Below are 14826 nucleotides of genomic sequence, written 5' to 3'. Positions count from 1 at the left end.
TCTATAGTAACGTAAATTATAGATTAATATTAGAACTACAATTAATTCAAGGAATAATTATTTTGAAATAAAAATCTCAAAAAAGAAGCCATAAGTAATCATCAATACGCATAAAGGACTATATTAGCAAAATGCCATGCTATTGTTTAAATTTGCATAATTTAAAATATATACAGTTAATTAAAATGTTAAATAGTAAACACATTCAAATATACTTATATTCATGTGATAATATGCTTAAGTTTAAGAAAAATGAGGAAGTAGGTGTAATTATAAATATTAAAATGTACCTCTCAAAAACGTTTCAAAATATTTGAAAGTAAAAATATGTTATAATGAAAAATAATAAATATAAAAAAGGTGTTTTTTTTTGTTTTAAACATGATTTTTTTTCTAAAGCTGTTTAAAACATATATAAAACATTAAAAACATATTTTAAACAAAAAAAAACTGAATGTTTTTTTTTAAATAGGTTTTTTATCAACCTTACTTTCAAAATATTTTTCTTCAATCTTCTGCATGTAATGTGATTAATTAATACAATTTCATCAGTGGTTTTTTATATAGAGAATTTGACAAAAAATGAAACTGATTAAATAACGTATAAATGTTAAATCTATTAATAAAACTAACAACTATCTAAAAATAAAACGATCGAGTGCGTCGAAGTTAATCAAATTAATAATGAAGATTATGTAGATTATATCGAGTGATATCTAGTTGAAAATCAATTTTCGAGTGAAATTAGCTTCCAGTGCTCCTCATAATGCGTAATTAATTTTCTAAAAGGATTAATGTTCTAAAAGGAACCACGAGATCTTTTCTATTGATGGAGTTTAATAATGTGATCTTAAAACTACTCTGTGTTACTCCGTAAAATCGTTTTCTCTGGAGTTGGCTGGTGATTCATCAACTTGATCCGTGCACTTCATCTGATTAATCAACGATTAAGTGACTTCTGCTGTTTTCTGCGTGAATCACGCACATCTGTGTGACAACTACTCTCTCTGTCATTTATCCACTACACTTATCTTTGAAAAATATTTTTTTTTTTTAATGAGGGCATTAGGCTGTTTTGCATTTTAAACGCGCTACTCGATCTCTTATATTTACACGATAAATGAAAATGAATTAATATTTATGATGCTTTTGTTAATTATGTGACAAATGTAAATGTTTAAAGAAATTAAAAGTGATATAAAAAGTATTGAAAATTTTTTGTAATATGTGTATTCAGAATAAATGCTAAAATTATTATATATAGGCATTATTTTTGAATATAATGTCGATATCTTTTAATATTTATATCGGTATATTATTGTATTAAATGAACTTTGATATTATAAACTTTATCTGATTTAAAATGCATTTATTTATAATGCATTCTTGATATACATACTTTACAGAATAAATTACTTAAAACGAATTAAATTACAAATTGTTCATATTATATTATTATTATTAAATTACTCGGAAAAAATACTAAATATATGAATATATTTTGTATATAATTATATATAATTGTATATATAAAATATTTAATTTTTAAAAAATAATCATTTTTTTTATATAATTGTATATAATTTTATGTAATTATATATAATTATATATGAAATATTTTTTCTTGAGTTACATTACAAGCTCCTGGAAGATTTTAATACAATTTTTGAGCTTTCGAAATTTTTGAGCTTAAAAGAAGTTTAGAGAGATAAAACTGCTGGTTAAAGAATTCCATTCCAATCACTTTAAATATTAACATACATATAATGCAAGATCATACAACTATGAGTAACAAAAGGTAGCTGTCGTTCGTTATTTATTAAAAAGTTATTAATAATTAAAATTAATTATTCTTTTAAACGTAACTAATACATACACACACAAAGCATATTTTTGTGTGGAATGTTATAAACCTTTATAAAATCCACTGAAACAGGCGTTCAGCAGTTATTAACATTAAACATAATTGATCTTGTCCTTAGTTTCTCACTGAATTTAAATGTGTAAACCAATAAATAAATATTAAAGACTTTAACAACAGTTGCAAAGTTTTTTTTTTGCTAAATACAGTTGTACAATATTATTAGAACGAACACTAGTTTCGCAATCACTCAAAAAAATCAGTTCAAGTGGTATCTTTATCCTTTTCTAATCTATACTTAACTATGACTGCGCATGCAGTATTGTTTACTACACAGAGCGTATATAAATATATACTTTTAATAATAATAATAGGATTACCCACTATAATTGTAATTTTACATGCAATTTTTTTATAGTTGTACAAAGAAAGAAATCATTTTTTACAAAGTAAAAACGAGAAAGAAATTTTCGGGTCGGATAATATTATTGGTATACTTACAACCGTCCAACTGTTCAATGATGCATTTGACTCTGTCATATTTTAAGCTGTATCCCCCCGAATGTTGCCGGATTGCAACGTATTAGTTTGCGCGTCAGTGCAATTTTATCGATAGCGAGAGACATTGGACTTGATCCAATATAAGTCGATGGACTTTATCCCACTTTATCTGCTTTTATCGTTTATCAAAAAATCGACATGGAAATTTGCACATGATTGTGCTTCAATTTTGCAGTTGAAGTATTTTCGGATCATTCTTTACTTTTGTAGACGGTGCCCGTAACATTTTCTGGATATATATCTTGAAACTAACGTGGTTCTAATATTAACACATATAAAAAATAAGAGCATAAAAAAACCACAGCACAAGTTATAGTTTGTGATATTTAATTATTATTACATTAATTAAAACATTAAACGTTTCGGCCACAATCTGGCCATCTTCAGTAATTCAATAATATTCTTAAAACGCAGAGTTACATCTAGTTGACATTAAATTCAACAGTCGAGAGTTGTAATTAAATAAACATGTTCTTCTATATGTGAAGATGCTTCATACAGTAATGTTACAACGTCAATTGTCATATCAAGAAACGTGTAGAACAAGAATTTCCAGATTCTAAATAAAATTGTATATATTAAAATCTTCTAGTCGGAATATAAATTAATTTTCTGGATATCTCGGAACACATTTTTGAGAAATCGTTTATTTTGAAAGATGCAGCGTTGTTAATCTGACATTTTTTAAATAAAATCTTTGTCAAATTGCGAGTGACTTAGGCATATTATAGATATGTGAGCTAATTTTACTTGTATCATTCTTGCTGAGGAGAACTCCAAAAAGAGTTGAACGTTCATTTAAAATTCGAGAATCCTAATATAAGTCCTATTATTGTTATTGTAAAATACAAAAATATAAATTTTTTAATAAATTATTTTAAATACAATAAGAAAGAATTAAGAAATAATGCCTATATCGACCGAAGCTAGATCTTGAATAATTTTTAAATAATTTAAATAATTTCATGTAAATTTATATACCACATTTGTATTATAGTCTTGCACTGAATTGATTTTTCGTACTTAGAAACGCAACTGATGAACTACTATAGTAATATCACAAATTAAATTGACGAGCAATTTAACAATTTGATGCTCAATTAGCATCATTTTAAGATCTTCATGTACAGAAAATCTGTAAATAAATTTATTGCGAAAAATATTACTCGGCTGTGAATCGAACCGGAATCTCTAGCATTCCAAATTTATTTACAGATTTTCAGTACATTAATTCAGTTGATAGCTAAACTTCTTGAATGTTCAGGATCATTACTTGAACAATGAATATTTGTCAAGATCAAGGTCATTGAAGATTTCTCTTATCTTCATTTTTACATAAAAACAAGAATTAGAAAAACATTCTCCAATGGCTTTAATTTTGACAAATGTTATCAAGATGGCCTTGAACAACAATCTCTCTTTACAATTTTACCTGTCTCATATCGAATCGTGCATGAATAAAGAGAGAGGTATGCTGATATTTTTCGTCATTTTGAGGAAACGTCCAAGAGCATATGGTCTTTCTGCTTTTAGGCCGAAATTCATAATAAAGTTTTATTTCAGATCGTTTTAAGATGAACCAATCACAGAGCTGTATTTAAGATAAACCAATCACAGAGCTGTATTACATTTCAATATATTACTTAAGATGATCTTGAAATAAGAACGGACTAATTATAAATACCGGCGTAGGATTGCTTTTAAGGACCATTTTTTTCTTAGAAAAAAACATGAATCATTTTTTCCAAGATATCAAATTAATACTTCATGTTTACCTTTACGACAATAATTATAGTCTCATGTTTTTGATCAAACAGTTCCTGACAAATATAACAATGTAACAACGAAGCAATCTTCTAATGTAAAGATCAGCTAATTTTCATCAAATCTATCGATTAAAGTTGTTAGGTGAAAGAATAGCGTTTTCAGGAGAACGTTAACGTCATTCGGAAAAGGCAATAACAAAGTAAGAGCTACATTCCAAAACGTCCTCTTCAAGTATTTTCCTCGAAGAGAACATTTTCGAATGTACATTAAACTTAAGAATCTCATAAGATCGTATACAACCAAAAGGAGATAATGCCATTAGCGGTTTAGCTGGATTTTAAATGCTTGTATAATTTTGGAATACAGTTCAGAAAAATTTTAACTAAAAATGTCTTTAGTTTTGCAATAGAAGTGCGTAGGAAATCCATTTACACAAAGAAACTATCTTGAAAGATATATAGTTTGAATGATCTTAATTCATTCTGCGTTATTTTGCAGAGATGAAGCGATTTCAAGGACATTTCTGCATCTCACATGGTGGAAACGATTTCGCACCGTGACGTAACGTTCCATACCGTTTTGCGCTGTTTCTAGTCGCAACGCACCGATGTGAACCGGCGTTCAACTTTATTAAAAATAAAAATTAATACCGTAGGCCGTTCGTTTGTACTTGTTTGTACCAATCATCATCGTTTGTACCCGTTTGTACCTCTTTTAATTTCTTTCTTTTTCGTTTGCGCTGTCTCTCCGAACTCTTTGAGATACAAACGAAAGTAGAAGAGGTAAAAACGGGTACGAACGATTCTCTTTCGAATGCCACTCGTCCCATTTCGATATCTTTAAAAATGGCCGATTTTCCCTCTTGGCGTATTTCCGAAATTTTGAAATCTCTGTATCTCCCTTTGAGGTACAAACGAAAGTAGGAGAGGTACAAACGCGTACAAACGATTCTCTTTCGAATGGCATAAATGAAATTAAAAAATCTTACAGTTGCGCGCTGGCCATTTTTTATTTTTCACTTTTTGTTTAACTGTTTGACGTACAAACGAAATAATGATCGGTACAAACAAGTACAAACGAAGTACGAACGGCCTACGGTATTAATTTTTATTTTTGATAAAGTTGAGTGCCAGGTTTACATCGGTCCGCAACGCGCTTAAATTCTGACGTATGGCGAACGAATTTTCTTAACGAAAATTTTCGCAATGATAGACACACGTAATGTAATCCAGACGATTGTGAGCTCTCGTAATGTCGCCGTAATTGCGCCGGTCTACGTCAATGTCGTCAATGCAAGTGCACATATGGATAAACAAGCGAGTTATTATACTGAGTCTCGCGATTGGTACAATTGAAGTTCCGGCGGTATCGTCAAGGCGCAAGTGTCCCCCACGTGTTGTTATTTGCGTCTTCCTCTATTCTAACTCGATCCTTTGTCGTATATCGAAATGTATACGCAGTATATCTGTCATTAAAGAGCTACTAGAGTTTGACGTAGCGGTATCTATTACACAAAGCGGACCACATGACTCGATCACCTCGATTATTCTCTGTAGAGACTTTCAATTTTGTTCCGAGTTCTCTTGATTCCGATAGAGTAAAGAATGAATAAATTAAACAATTTTCTTTAAAACACGCAATTTCAATAAAGCAATAAAATAGTACAAAAAATAATGTGCACACATTGTGTCGCTACAGTTCCTTGATGCGAACAAAAAAGTGATTTATTAAATAAAGAAAATATCAGTTAGAGTGGCTTCCTTAAGCTCATCAACTTAAAGTCTTGAAATTACACTACATAGCTAGATCACTTTATTAAATCAATAATACCTTAGAAAGCGAAATTTGTTTAGAAAAACATGTATTAATTTTTCTTATTTTAAACATCTTCATATTGTAATAAATGTAACACATTAATTGCAATAAAAGTTATTGCGTTGTAAATTAAAAAAATTCAATTATTTCCTAATTATTTCGTAATTTATTTCTGTATCAGAGTAGAAATCCTCTATACTAAGAAAAAAGTACTTAAAAACTTATTTGTGGGATATAATATTTATTTTACTAAACTATAGATTCTCATTTAAATACGATGAAATAACATTTTAGTAAATAACTCATCTGTTTCATTTTATTTATAATTAATGAGATATTTTACAGAAATGTATATTTTGTCATCATAGTAAAATCTTTATTCAATTTTGATCACTATGTATTATTTTTATAATCAATAAATTGAAGAAAATGTTTATTTGCAAATATTAGGATTATTTTTTCAATGTAATCAGAGTTTGATATTTTCCACAACAAAGGGTGTGACATTTTTCATCAAAATCATCCAGAAAGAATATGTTTTAGCTCTGCAATAGTGTAAAAGATATATGCTCTCTGGTGCTAACTCTAATACGAAAGAAAAAAATATATTCTAACTAATTCGATTTGACGAAGAATCATTAGACCAATAAGTTGTTATCTTATGGTCAGTCTCTGATTATAAGATCTCTATATCTTAAGAGAGCTTAAGGGTATCATCCCAGGTAGCAAAGTTTGTCATTGTTTGACGTCAAAATTCAAGTCATATTTGTACAAATGACGTCAAGTGATCAAAAAGTGATTATAGGTTTTTATTCGACATTCACGGCATTCCGTGATGTCATACTGACGTCATTTCGTGACGGCATATATAATTTTCGTAACGCCATTCCGTGATGTCATATTTACGTCATAAGTCGTTGGGTAGTGTAAGTTTGGTCAGTAAAAGACCAAAATATAACATCAAAATGACAAACTTTGCTACTTGGAATCTAACTTCTTTTTTACAGACATAAAAAAATGTCCAATTAGCATATTTATTTACAATAAATAGTGCATTTAATCACATCATATAATAAAAATACAAGATAAAAATTATTCGTTATAAATTCTACATCACGTTGATTCACTAGTGAATTTTTTGACAAAGAAATAAAATACAATGTTTAGAAAGATAAAGTGCGATATTTAAGAAAAAGGATTAGATAATTTAAGTAACTTGGAACTAATGTAAATATGAACAATTAGAGAAAAGTATTTCGTAAAATCAATTGGGTACTTCTGTGATCTATTTTCGCATTGCTTTCATTCGATAACGATCGTGATATGATCGCAAATTGCCACCGTCTGACCTTTACTGTAACTGAGATCCGATCGAAGCGCCAATCAACGACGAAAACTCGGAGTTTGATTTCGTATTCTCATCTATCTAATCGATATTAATTTATTATTATTATGTACTTTAAAGTACATAATAAATTAATAATGTGAAAATAAGTTTTTTTAATGTCGTTTAATAAATGATAAGCAGCATTAATTATCATTAAATAATTACTGTCTGAAGTCCGTCAGAAGTCGATCAGAAATTTGATATGATATTTGACGCGGATAAAAATTAAATCAGACTAATTACATTAATATTAAATTGAGGGTGAATACACACGTACATGGATGACAAAAAAATTCAAGAAATATTCGCGCACATTTCCAGGGCGCGAGTTCGTGTTTTACATTCCTACCGACAGTTGTCGGTGTTGTTGCGCAGCTTTTTCACCGTATAAAATGTCTGCGCAATGACACTGACAACTGTCGGTAGGCGTGTAAAGACAGTTACGGAAATCGCGCCCTAGGAACTTGGAAGAGGCTCATTCGGCATATATTTATGGAAACTCTATAACAAGAACTTGTCGAACACGCTCAAGACACTCGAAAATTATTTCGTTAAAGATGCCTCGCAAGGAGCCGAAATTTTCGAACAAATAATGTAACAGAAACAAATTATATTATTAATTTGGCGCATCAATAACTGCGCAGATTATTCTCATTTATTTGTATTGCGAGTTTAAATTGTAGATACATATATGTATATATATATATATACATATATATATATATATATATATATATATATATATATATATATGTTTGAGAATAAAAGTTTTAATGTAAAGAGAAAAGATGATAAATGTAACGATATTTTACGATATATTTTTTAAAATAGTAATATTTTTCATGCTATCTATATAAATCTAAAATGTATATATTTTCTGAAATAAGATTTATTATAAGATTATTCCTTTATATACTTTTTATACAAGATGTCCCGAATTTAAATATTAAAACTTCAGGAATAGGGAATCGGTAATTATTTACAAAAAATCTAATCCTGATGATCTTGACATATGTTGTCAAGGTCATCATCCTGAATAACTTTACCTTACAATTAAATGGCATTCTCTTTTACTTTTTGAGATATTTAGAGTTAAAGTATAATTTTCAAGTATCATGCGCCTATACAACCTTCTACGTGAAGCGAAGTTCAGCACACCTCCTATCTAAGAGCACACGACTTTCCATGCAAAGCAACATCATAAATAGCACATTATTATATAATTTTATTAATTAAATTTTAGTTGAGATTAGTTAAGTGGGCAGACGTATTAATTATACTTGTTGAAAAAAGCCAGATAAAATATATGAAATAAATGAAGCTAAATGATGTCGAGAGAAAAGATTAGAGAGAGAAAAAATAATAATTTTGTTGCGCATGCAAATGGGAGACTCACCGAGATGCGACAACGAGTATGGATCTGAAACAACAAAAAAGAAACAGACAGAATTAAATGTTATGCTGATTTTAATGATTACATGATCTGCAGATGTTCAATTAACAAATATTTTTATCAATAAATAATTATAATAACAAAGTGAAGTCCTTCGTATTCAAAACGGAAACAAAACGGCGCAGACCTGCGATTTTCTCAAAATTTATTTATAAATATAGACACTATCAATTTCGAATAGTAACACAGTGTAACAAGCTTTCCCAATCAACGTCGCAAAACTTGAAAGTGTATTTTTCGAAATAGAAAATCAATTTTTTATTAGTAAAATCGATAGGACGTAAGTATAATTCTTTTAATTATAAAAAAGATCTTTTAATTATTACAGGACATTGTATATCTTCTATATGTGATATGCACTATTAATTAATTTAATCAACGCGATAAATTTGTTTGATCACAGAACAGCTTTCGAGAACTATTCGCTCGATTTGATTGATATGATATTCGATCTGCATTTGAAGCGATTGTCTTTCCCTCCTCCTTCTCCTCTTTTTTTATTGAAGATTATTATAGAATGTATGGTCCGTATTCAAGGTCCAACTGAATTTATCGACGCACATTAAGATAAAGTAGCGGGGAAAACCTATTTATAGATTATAGGCCACTTCGTCTTTCTTTCTCGAGAAGGCTAGTAAAAAGAATCGAGTGATCGATAGACTTTCCCTCTGAGAGTCATATTAGAATGTTTTATACTCAACTGACTAACAATCATTTCAGTTTATTAAAAGAAAGAAGGAATTGCAACTGTAAGTAAAAGTATTTTTTTCTAAATAATTATATTTGCCAGAGATATACATATATTCTCGCCTCTTCAATATTTATGAAGAATACATCATTCATAAGACACTGGACCAAAAAGGATTTGCTCTTAATGAGCAAAAAGAATGAACAATCTACGATATGTCAACTAACTGTAATACTCATAATATCGTGGAACACATGAACAAACTAATACTTAAAATCGAGAGTGAGGAAATGGGGTTTACTATCAACAAGAGTAAAAAACCAAGCTCATGTATAATGGAGCTGGTAATCCCAACTATTTGAGGCATAAAGATTGTGACTTTTATTATCCGGGATCTGTAATATGCAAAGGTGGAAGATGCGATAAAGCAAAGAATCTCCATGGTCAAAGATGTGATGATGAAGCTTGTGAACATCTGGAGAACCGGAAGATCTTGAGCAGGATGAAAATTCCCCTTGTTCGAGCTCTGGTATTTTCCATATTTTTTTATGAAGGAGAGACAGAGGATTGATGCGTTTGAAATGTGACGTTGGAGGCAAATGTTGCAGATTCTATGGACTGCTAGACTGACCAGTACATCTATCCTTTGAGAGTTTGAAATAAAAAGATCGACTATCCATTATATGTCGCCAACGCATGCTATTCTACTTCGACCATGAAGATACACAAGCGTGACAACAACATTCTTGAAAAATTGGTAATCGTTGGCAATGTCAAGGAAAAAGAGCATGAGGCTGACAGAAACCTCCAATAGAATCACTTCATACGTTCAAGTAGTTGCATCAAATGGAGGTCATCTTCAGTCATGAATTAGAATCAATCTTCAGTCATGAATTAGAACCGACTTTTGTGTGTGTGTGTGTGTGTGTGTGTGTTGTGTGTGAGAACCATTTAATAAAAAAATGACTTTTTTCAAATGTAAGAATAAAGATAAAAGAGGGTTTCGTTTGGTTACAAAATTATTTTCTACAGCTTCGTTTGTATTCAGAACATACGACCGTATTACGCACAGCATATTGAATACACAATATTGCATACAGCACATTACACATGATCATACACTGCATTGTATACACGTAATATTATAGTTCTTTTATTTTATGTGAATAATATGATTGCACTCACAGAAAAGATTTCTATATTCAATGCTATTACTCTTTGTCTAGAATAAAATAAGATTGATGTAGAGCCAACCGTATTTATTCTTAAAAAAAAATTTTTTTTTCTTAAGTGAAAAATTTTTTGATCTGGAATAAAATATTTTTGAATGGATGTGTCACGCTATTCCATTAATTTTCTTAACAGAAAAATTTAGGTTAGACATAATAAACATTTAATATTAAACCAATCTAAAAGAAATCTCTCATTCCATTCTTACGGAAAGAAGTCTGCAGAATGTTAGTAATTTTACATTTTTCGGTAACGAAAAATTGGACTCGGCCGAGACTCGAATTCAGGATCTCTCGTTTCGTGTCTCTCATCTGCGCGTTACACACAAGAGCTTCGCTGCCATGATGCATATAACATTGTATGTATATAACATTGGATATTTTAAACGTAAGAATATATCAACTTATTTTATGTATTTTTCAAGTCCATTGAAATTATTATATGTGATAAATTTTATTTGCCTAAGAGTACAAATACCGGAGATTAAGATAAAAAGTACATTATGATTACAGTATATCATTTCAAGTGATTATTATCTTGTAAGATAAATCATACTTTCAGTAAAGTTAATTATATTTACAGTAAAGTAAATCGTATTATTTTCCAGATTGATGAGCACAAACAATTCTCAAAACTTTTATACATATATATTTTTTATTACGCAATAAAGTAAATTTTGTCAATGCTAAAGAGAAAATATTCGTCGATAAAGTAAATTCTACTATTGAGATGTGATAAGTTATAAATTTACTTTATGACGACAATCTCATATACCAGAAATGTAAAAAAAATTTTACATGAGTAGACACGTATCCCTATATGAACTTGATAATTCCACAAAGTTTATTAGAATTCTAGCATATATTGTATTACTATACATTTTTCTCCGTGTATATACTAAATACTATATTAATATATCTTACTTTTTTATTTCAAATTTTAATAAGTCTTATATACAACGGCTATGTTTCAAAATTTATTGCAGTACTGAAAATCTGTACTGCACATAAACAATAGATTTTCAGCACAAGCAGTGATTTGAAGCATTGTCAATATCAAATGATGGTCACACGTTTCGTGCGACATAAGTCGGATAAATATTAAATAAAATTTTTTGAAAAAATTTGTAACTATTAAATATGTATAAACTGTATGTCCCTAAAATCGGAATATAGTTAAAAAAAAATTCGGTAATTATTTGGATTAATGGACATCGCATTGATGATATTGACTTTGACATATGTCAAGGTCATGACCCTGAGTGACCTTTAAAAGGATTTAGATGATTACTTGTGTGTTCGTTCAAAAGTTATTAACAAATAAAATTTAAAAAATGTCTTATTTCTATCATATATAATATTAAAAATCATCCTATACTCTTCTTACGTAGAGGCACACAACTTTTCACGCTAAGAAGCAATTTCTCCTAGACAGGGGAGAGGTGGAGTGAACCTCATTTTGCGTGAAAAGTCATACACCTGTCAAAATACAGCAGAAATAAGATATTATTTTTTAAACTTTATTTGTTAATAACTTTTGAACGAACAATGATCGCTACTTAAAACCTTTTGAAGATCATTCATGGTTATCGTTAAGGTTAAGGTTATCGACGCGATGTCTGTTATAATCCGAATAATTATCTTTTCTGTAGATAGATTTTTAGTAAATAAATAGTTTTTTGCAAACATTAATAAACATTTTAGACTAAAACAAGGATAAATTTTTACAACGATTGAAGGCTATACGTTTTGCAAGAATTTTAAAGCGTTCAAATCTCAATAAATGCGTGAAGAAAAGGCCTTTTAAGTAATCTTCATTTTTTTCAATTTAACTAATGGAGCGATCTTAACGTCGTACGTTTCATTTTGTAGATATTTTGAATACCTACATTTTTCATATTAAAGTTTTTTTTTATATGCAAATAGAACGGATTAAACTGAGTCGATAAGTCCATTAACACTTTGCAATTTTCGCAATAGTTAACAAGATATTAAAAAGATATTTAAAAGCTGAATATTGGTTTTCAATAATTTTTTAACTAAAGCACTATTAACTTTACAGAAAGATAACAAGAAACAAAAATTATTTTTTTTTTTCATAGAGCTCTAAGAATTTTTTCAAAATTTTTTATTAACTTTTTAGTACTGCATTTTCTTATTGATAATCATTTTTATCAACATGAGAAAATGCAGTAAAAAATTCTGAAAAAATTTTCAGAACTCTATGAGAAGAAAATAAACAATTTTTGCTATCTGCTGTTTTTTTTTGTTTGTAAAGTTGATAGTATTTGAATAAAAATTTATTGCAAACCAATATTCGGCGATTTTTAGTAATTAATATATATTTTTAGTAATAATAATATTTTTAGTAATTAATATCTTGTAACTATTGCGAAATGTGGTAGAAGACTTTTCGATTTAATTTAGTCCGTTCTATCAGTACATAAAATATTTAGTGATGGGACACCCTGTATATGAAACTGCTAAACTGATTCGAAATTGAGCTAAAACGTCTAACTTACGTATTTTAAATAAATTTTGCTTATTAATTTATATTATGTACGTTTAACTTTCATCAGCCTTTTTATCTAATTTTTCTCAAATTTCAGAATCCTATTAATTTTTTGTTCAAAATAAATTAAATGTTCTTCGAAATTTTCAGGGAAAACAAGTAAAAAAATAACAAAATTAACCATCTTTCAATTTTGAATTAAAGCTTTCTTGTCTCAAGATGCTTGATGTAACAATTTTCTTCAGAAGAATCAATCGAATTAGTGAGGATAAGGAAGGGAGACGGGAAGGAGAGGAGGTTCATGCGTCACAACACGCGTGCGTCGCTCTAAAAGCCATGGGTTGCCACCCTAAATGTTGTAACTATTTTCAAGCCTGTGGCCTGGCAGAGCGCGACGTTTATATCTGAATACACGAGGGCGAAAGCGGCATTATTTTCGGCTACACGCGATTTAATTTAATCCTGAGTTTCTCGTCCATCTGGAGAAAATCTCGAAGTCAAAAGAGGTACCGTACGCATCCGAAAGCTGCTGATTCAAAAACCAAAACTTGACCTTTTCCCACACGAAATCACTTTCTCATCCTTTTTATCTTAAAAAAAACTGTCAAGAGTAATTTACATTCGCACAAATTATGTACAAATTTGTGAGTGCAAAAAGTATTCGTACAAGGAATTTTTTATAAGAAAATAAACATTAATTAGCAATTTTATACAATGAATACATTCTGTTCTAACATAAACAAACGAGCTTTACATGTATTCCTGATTTTAGAATTTTGTTTACTTTTAAGATGAAATATTTTCTATAATTAATGCACATCTTTTTGATTTATATAAATTTAAGAAACATACAATCTATTTTATTTTTTATGCATAAATTATTAATTACCCAGCAAAAAATGACCGTCGATTAGATGTCGAATTCATGTCGAATTGGTGTTGAAATTATCGTATCGATATCGATACGACATCAATTTGATGAGTCATTTCTCGCTGGATATAATGTTTATATTTCTATCTATCTATATCAGCTTGATTTCATCCACTGCTGGATATCAGCCTCTTCCATAACCTTTTCTATTCTACATGATCTTTGGGAGGAAGGAATTTGATATTAAAACGCCACGCTCTTGCCATGTATGTTGGCGAATGTACATACATATATCCACTGATATATGGGATCTACAGTTTTTAATGCCGAATCCGAACAACGATTGCAAAGATACTCTCAGAGGTTTGCCATTGCCTTTTGAGAAATGGCGATCAAATAAAATTTCATGTAAAGCTTTAGATACACCAAAATAGTGTTTTCCTTTTATCTAAGCCGAAATACTGACAATCTTCCTATTGATTATTTCGACCGATATTTCAATTTAGTTGTCTATGGTCCAATAAGCGCTTAATATTATTGATATAGGGTATAGTTAATAAATCAAAAGTGGAGAACCTATGACCTACTTGGTATATCTATAAGAGCTTTAATTTATTAGGTGCGCAACTAAGTTCTCGCTGTTATTTTGATAAAAATGCAACTTTATTGTGAAAAAATGGTT

At 29.4% G+C, this 14826-nt stretch overlaps 2 protein-coding genes across 24 annotated transcripts in view; one reads left to right on the top strand and one right to left on the bottom strand.

Annotated features, from left to right (window-relative positions):
• The window catches only part of LOC105147059 (uncharacterized), a 124202-nt gene that overhangs the window by 26811 nt on the left and 82565 nt on the right, over window positions 1-14826 (bottom strand). For 21 of the 23 annotated variants that reach the window (XM_087413415.1, XM_087413414.1, XM_087413416.1 and 18 more), the window contains one exon: window positions 8788-8811. The exons of the other annotated variants lie outside the window; for them this stretch is intronic. In XM_087413415.1, the coding sequence (XP_087269541.1) occupies window positions 8788-8811 (24 nt within the window). The remainder of the gene's footprint in view (window positions 1-8787; window positions 8812-14826) is intronic. 23 annotated transcript variants of the gene reach the window in all.
• ash2 (set1/Ash2 histone methyltransferase complex subunit ASH2) overlaps window positions 1-14826 on the top strand; it is an 80100-nt gene that overhangs the window by 52212 nt on the left and 13062 nt on the right. The gene's annotated exons all lie outside the window — the stretch shown is intronic.

The sequence above is a fragment of the Acromyrmex echinatior genome, chromosome 14, assembly GCF_024713525.1.
Source record: "Acromyrmex echinatior isolate Ae372 chromosome 14, ASM2471352v2, whole genome shotgun sequence".
NCBI classification, from domain to species: domain Eukaryota; kingdom Metazoa; phylum Arthropoda; class Insecta; order Hymenoptera; family Formicidae; genus Acromyrmex; species Acromyrmex echinatior.
This window is presented reverse-complemented; position numbering and strand designations above follow the sequence as displayed.